The sequence below is a fragment of the Diorhabda sublineata genome, chromosome Y, assembly GCF_026230105.1.
Source record: "Diorhabda sublineata isolate icDioSubl1.1 chromosome Y, icDioSubl1.1, whole genome shotgun sequence".
NCBI classification, from domain to species: Eukaryota; Metazoa; Arthropoda; class Insecta; order Coleoptera; family Chrysomelidae; genus Diorhabda; species Diorhabda sublineata.
In genome coordinates this window covers 3,652,041-3,657,702 of record NC_079486.1, presented here as the reverse complement: position 1 = coordinate 3,657,702, position 5,662 = coordinate 3,652,041, and the positions used below count along the sequence as shown (strand labels likewise).

Sequence of the window (5,662 nt, the reverse complement as noted above, 5' to 3'; positions counted from 1 at the left end):
ATTATTATGGGGGTGACACATTCAATGGCAGAGGAACCAAGACTTGACTTTTTTTTACGAAACGTCCCATTGTCGGAATCACATAAGGCGTTTCCAAATGACCTACCGAATTCCATCTTCCCTCCACCATTTCGACAAATAACAATTCTCTTCCACTTTTTGATTAGTTTTGTTGAGAAAAACCAATGTCATTAGTGAGCCTCTTTGAATTTTCCCCTCTCCGTCAAGTCATAGTGGAACACACTTTCCTAATATTATATTATTATGGGGGTGACACATTCAATGGCAGAGCATCGAAGACTTGACTTTTTTTTACGAAACGTGGCATTGTCGGAATCACATAACGTGTTTCTAAGTGACCTACCGAATTCCATATTCCCTTCAGAGTTAAAATAGAATTGTCTAAGCGACCGCAAACCCGTATTATGGAATCAGAATGGTCAAAAAAGGGATTTATGGTAAGAAGTTTGCTTCCCTTGTATAGTGGCTCAGAGTTGAGCAGTTTATAGTACTCATCGGAGAAATGATGACGTTGCACTGAACGAACCAAAAAATTCAAAGAGTTGTCAAGCTCATGAGTTGTCAAGGGTCCAAGTCTTTTGGAGTTTTTATTTTTGGGTCGAACGTTGTGAGTGTATCGTAAGACATACGCGAAGATACGCTGAAGTTATGAAACTTGAAAATTGTTTGATACAAGAAATAATGTAAGTATCAAACACATTTATGTAACTAGCAAAGGATAAAACCTTTGTGCGGACTTCTGGGATGATAATAGTGTTGTCCATTGTTAGGTCGTGTGATGGCCAGCATGTAGTTGATTTTATTAACCATGATGGTCCGTGAAACCAAAATTTAGAATTTATTAGTTCTGTTGGATTAATTCCACGTGATAGTAAATCAGCAGGATTGTCCGTGGTATTCACGTGTCTCCATAATTCAGCCTTAGCTAAATTCTGAATCTGTGATACGCGATTGGCGACAAAGGTTTTTAAAATATGTGGGGAAGAATTTATCCAAGCTATACAAATTGACGAATCAGTCCAATAGGTAATCTCATTGGGCTGAAAATCACATGTTACCTTTTCAACTAACTCTGCCAGCAGAAGAGCGCCACAGAGTTCAAGTCTTGGTATAGTAATGAGTTTGAGTGGTGCTATGCGTGTTTTGGAACACAATAAATTAGAAGTGCAATTTCCTAACGAATCGCTACAGCGAATGTAAATGCATGCACAATATGCTGCTTGTGATGCGTCACAGAACCCATGTAACTGTTTTGTAATACAATTAGACAGTAGAATTTGTCTAGGTATTTTTAGACTGATGATATTGAGTAAACGAGAATAATAGTTAGACCAAGTAGTATGCAGGTCACTAGGTACAGACTTGTCCCACGATATTTTTAATTTCCAGAGTTCTTGTAGGATTATTTTGGCTGTAATTGTGACAGGAGAAAGTAGTCCAAGCGGATCAAATATTTGTGCAGTAGAGGATAGTATTTGTCTCTTTGTAATTTTTGGTGAACAATTAGAGATGTTGATGGAAAATTGTAAACAACCAGCAGAAGGATTCCAGAGTAGGCCTAGAGTTTTATTTTGATCTTCATCACCTATATGCAGAATCTCAGATTCTGCGTCATGCACGAAAGTATTCATGTTGGACTTCCATTTCCTTAGAGGAAAACCATACTCAAGTAAGAGTTCAGAAAGCCTTACCTTAATATTATTTGCTTCATCTACTGTACTGGCTCCCGTGAGAAGATCATCGACATAGAAATCGTGTAGAATAATGTTGCAGATGTCAGGTGATTCATTTAAATGACGATAAGCTACTTCGTGAGGTGATCTAATTGATAAAAAGGCAGCCGGTTCTGTGCCATAAGTCACAGTATTCAACTGATATGTATTAATATCCTCATCAGATGTAGATCGCCAGAGGTTTTTTTGTAGATTTCTTTGTCTTTCTGTCACAAGAATCTGGCCATACATTTTTGTTATATCAGCACTTAATACGTAATTATGTTTTCTAAACCTTAAAAGAATATGAAATAAGTTGTCTTGAATATTAGGACCTACCATAGTGATGTCATTGAGTGACAGTCCAGAGGTTGTTTTTGCTGAGTCATCAAAAACAACTCGTAGTTTGGTTGTGGTCGAGCTTTCCTTCAAGACACAGTGATGTGGAAGAAAAAAGCCTGAATTGTCAGTTTGAGAACTAGCAAGAGACATGTGTCCAAGTTTTATATATTCGTCAATTAAATTTTGATACTGTGCCTTTAGGTCAAGATTTTTACCTAGTCGTTTCTCTAAATTTAAAAAACGGCGTATGGCAGTGTTTTTGGAGTCACGAAGTACAGAAGTTTCGTTTTTTAGAGGTATGGTAACAATAAAGCGTCCGTCATTGTGTCTTGTAGTTGTGTTTTTATATAGTTCCTCACATAGCCTTTCTTCATAAGAAAGGTGTGAAGCCTTTGGAACTTCCTCAATTTCCCAGAATTTTGTGAGTTGAGATTCTAGAATATTAGTGGAGAGGGTGCAATGATGTGTGACAAACCTTTGAGTATTAGTAAATATTGGACCAGAAACTATCCATCCTAATTTCGTTTTTTGTAAGGTAGGTAGATTCTTCCCCAGTTTGATCTGATCTATGCTCAAAAGATCCCAAAAGGTGTCAGCTCCTATCAATAAATCAATAGGTGCAGGATGATGAAAATTGGGATCGGCAAGTGTGATTTTTTCAGGAATATTAAGTTTAGCCAGCTCAAGTGGTAAGGATGGCAGATGGTCTGTGATTTGGGGTAATGCAATACAGCTTATTGTTTTTGAAAAGTTGTTGATATTTGACCTGAATTTTAATAAAGATGATGATTGAACATTGTGGGACATTTGACTAATTCCTGTGACCAAAATGTCAATTTGCTGTTTATTCAGTTGGAGAGTGTTGCACAGTTTTTCAGATATGAAGTTTACTTGACTTCCACTATCAAGCAATACCCTGCACTGATGTGGATTTCCAAATCTATCAAAAACAGTAACAAGGGCTGTTGAAAGTAAGATTTGTGGTGATTTGGAGGGTGTAGATGTGAGGCTAATCTGTGTGTTGCTAGAGTCCGAAATTGTATCAGAAGTTCCAGGGCTATTAATTGCTGACGTATTAATAGGGATTTGGTTCTCATTTTCCTTTGAATTTGGAAAATGGAGTAATGTGTGGTGTATTTTTCCACATTTATGACAACCTGTAGACTTGCAGTCCTTGGTTCGATGATTTGAACCTAACCAGTTGATACATAAGCGTAAACGTTTTGCAGTAATCAGTTTCTCTGATGGAGATAGTTTTGTAAATTCAGGGCAACTATATAAATTATGGTTATTGTTACACATACTACAGTTGAGTTTGGTAGATGTTGTTACAAATGACTTTGAATGTTTGTTAGTATTAAACTTAAGGTTACGTTTAGGTTCATCATTTGAGTTGCAATCTAACGATGATAGGACTCTACAACGTTCCTCAATGAATTTTAATAATTCTTTCAATGTGGGTATTTTAGTAGCATCATTGCGTGAATCCCATGCTCGATGGGTGATATGATCAAATTTTGTAGTAATTAAGTATACAAGTAAATCATCCCAATGATCTGTTGGTCTCTCTAAAACATTTAAAGCATTGAGGTTTTTCTCTACACTGTCAAGAATAAAATTGAGACCTTCATGAGATTCTTTTGTTAGTGTGGGTAATTGAAATAAACTTTTTATGTGATTTTTTATCAAAGATTGTTTATCTTCAAATCTATCACAGAGTAACTTCCATGCTATGTTATAGTTTGCTTCACAAATTTGTAATAATTTGATTTTGTCTGCAGCTGTACCTTGAACAGATAGCCTCAAATAATGAAATTTTTGTACATTTGTCATTGTAGAGTTATCATGAATGATTGACTTGAAACTATCTCTAAAAAACAACCATTGGTCTAAAGAGCCATCAAATGTGGGCAAATTTAGTTGTGGATAATTACTGTCATTTCCATGTATACTTGTATGTTCATGTGTTTCGTGTAACATAATGAATCTCTTAACAGCAGAAGTTATTTTATAAAATTCATTTTCAAATTGTTCTCTCACAGGAGAGTGTACTGTGTCATAATTTATTTCAAAATCAGGATCTTCAGATTCGATAGCAAGTTGCGCATTGTGAAAGTCTTCAAAAAGGGTTTCTGCCTTTGTTAGGCGTTGTTCCAAATCAAGTAAATCTATATCATCATCATCCTTTATAGTTTGAGAGTATTTAGTGAATCTTGTTAGAGAGCCTTTTGCTGAAGTACGTTGAATTTTGTTTTGATTAGACATTGTATGAAATAAGTTGAATGTATGTTTCGAATAAGTAAGTAGTTATATAAGTATTTCAACTAACAAATTTTGTGATTCAGTATTATAAGAAATATGTAATGATTAGGATCACTCGCAGTTTTTCAAAGGAAAGATATGTTAAAGTGAAACCCACTACAAACGTTGCAATTGTAATGTGGAAAATAAAATATATGTGTCATGTAGAAGTACTGTTCATGAATAATTAGAAATATAGGTAAAATGGAAGGCACTGACCTGAGTGAATCTTGATGTAGGTGTGTGTAGTTGAATATTTAGTAATATTTTGTGTCCAGCCACGTGCAGGCTCCATCCAACCATCGAAGGACCATATGTTGTGGGATCGTGCAGATTTTGAGAATTTCCCGTATTCAAAAGTAACAAATTTAATATATTTGATAGCACAGATTTTTTACAATAATTTTTTAAAAAATCATTAACAGAACTATTAGCAATTACAGTTTTTTATTGATGTCAATGTTCTTCTCCTTTTTCCTTTTTTCGCGGCAACCTCGTACTTGCGTTCGAGCTGTCAAATATACTGCGTTCGAGATATTCAACACTAACACCTCTCCGTCAAGTCATAGTAAAACACACTTTCCGAATATTATATTATTATAGGGGTGGCACATTCAATGATAGAGCATCGAAGACTTGACTCTACATGCAATGTTAAATATCTAAGCTAACAAAATAAGTAAAAAGTTTTATTCAATAACGTCCTATACAAAATTATTTCGTAAATCTTAATCGTAATCCTCGTAAAAACATTGTTTCAGTCTTAAGGATTTATAAATAATAAATATTGTAAGTAATAACCCAAAATTGGATAGGAAATATCTTTTGCTTTGAACATTCATTAAAAATTCTACTAAGTTCTAAGTAAATTTATTTTGATATGCAAGAAACGTAAGGATTCGTTTCTGATAAAGTATTTGTTGAAGGAAACGGAATAAAATGTTCGGTTTATGACATCCTTAAATCTACCAAAAAGATTTATTTCATTACTGACATATAGTATCTCAGTCATATTTTTATTTGAATCAAATACATATGTTTTTATTTATGCTACAGAATGTTTAGGTTAAAAATTCAATTATTCCCGTTGATAAATGTTTTTGGAAGTTCTTTTGCTGATAGGTATTTAATTACTATGATCTTGATGAGATTTACTGGATAACAGATCATAGCTGCTCAAAATATTATTAATAATAGAAGAAGCTTTCTTGAAGTTATATGTACCCTCCTAATTATTTGTAGAAAAATTACGTGATTAAATATTTTGGTTTGCTTCGATTTCATCG

General features: G+C 34.3%; 1 protein-coding gene across 1 annotated transcript; it reads right to left on the bottom strand.

Moving 5' to 3' along the window:
- Nucleotides 1-608: 608 nt before the first annotated feature.
- LOC130451892 (uncharacterized) lies at nt 609-4,340 on the bottom strand. The gene has a single exon (XM_056791246.1). It carries the CDS (start codon nt 4,338-4,340, stop codon nt 609-611), a length of 3,732 nt encoding a protein of 1,243 aa, XP_056647224.1.
- Nucleotides 4,341-5,662: the final 1,322 nt, after the last annotated feature.

Bases quoted from the DNA above. Each gene is read 5' to 3' on its own strand.
- LOC130451892 (XM_056791246.1), bottom strand. From the start codon at position 4,340: ATGTCTAATCAAAACAAAATTCAACGTACTTCAGCAAAAGGCTCTCTA.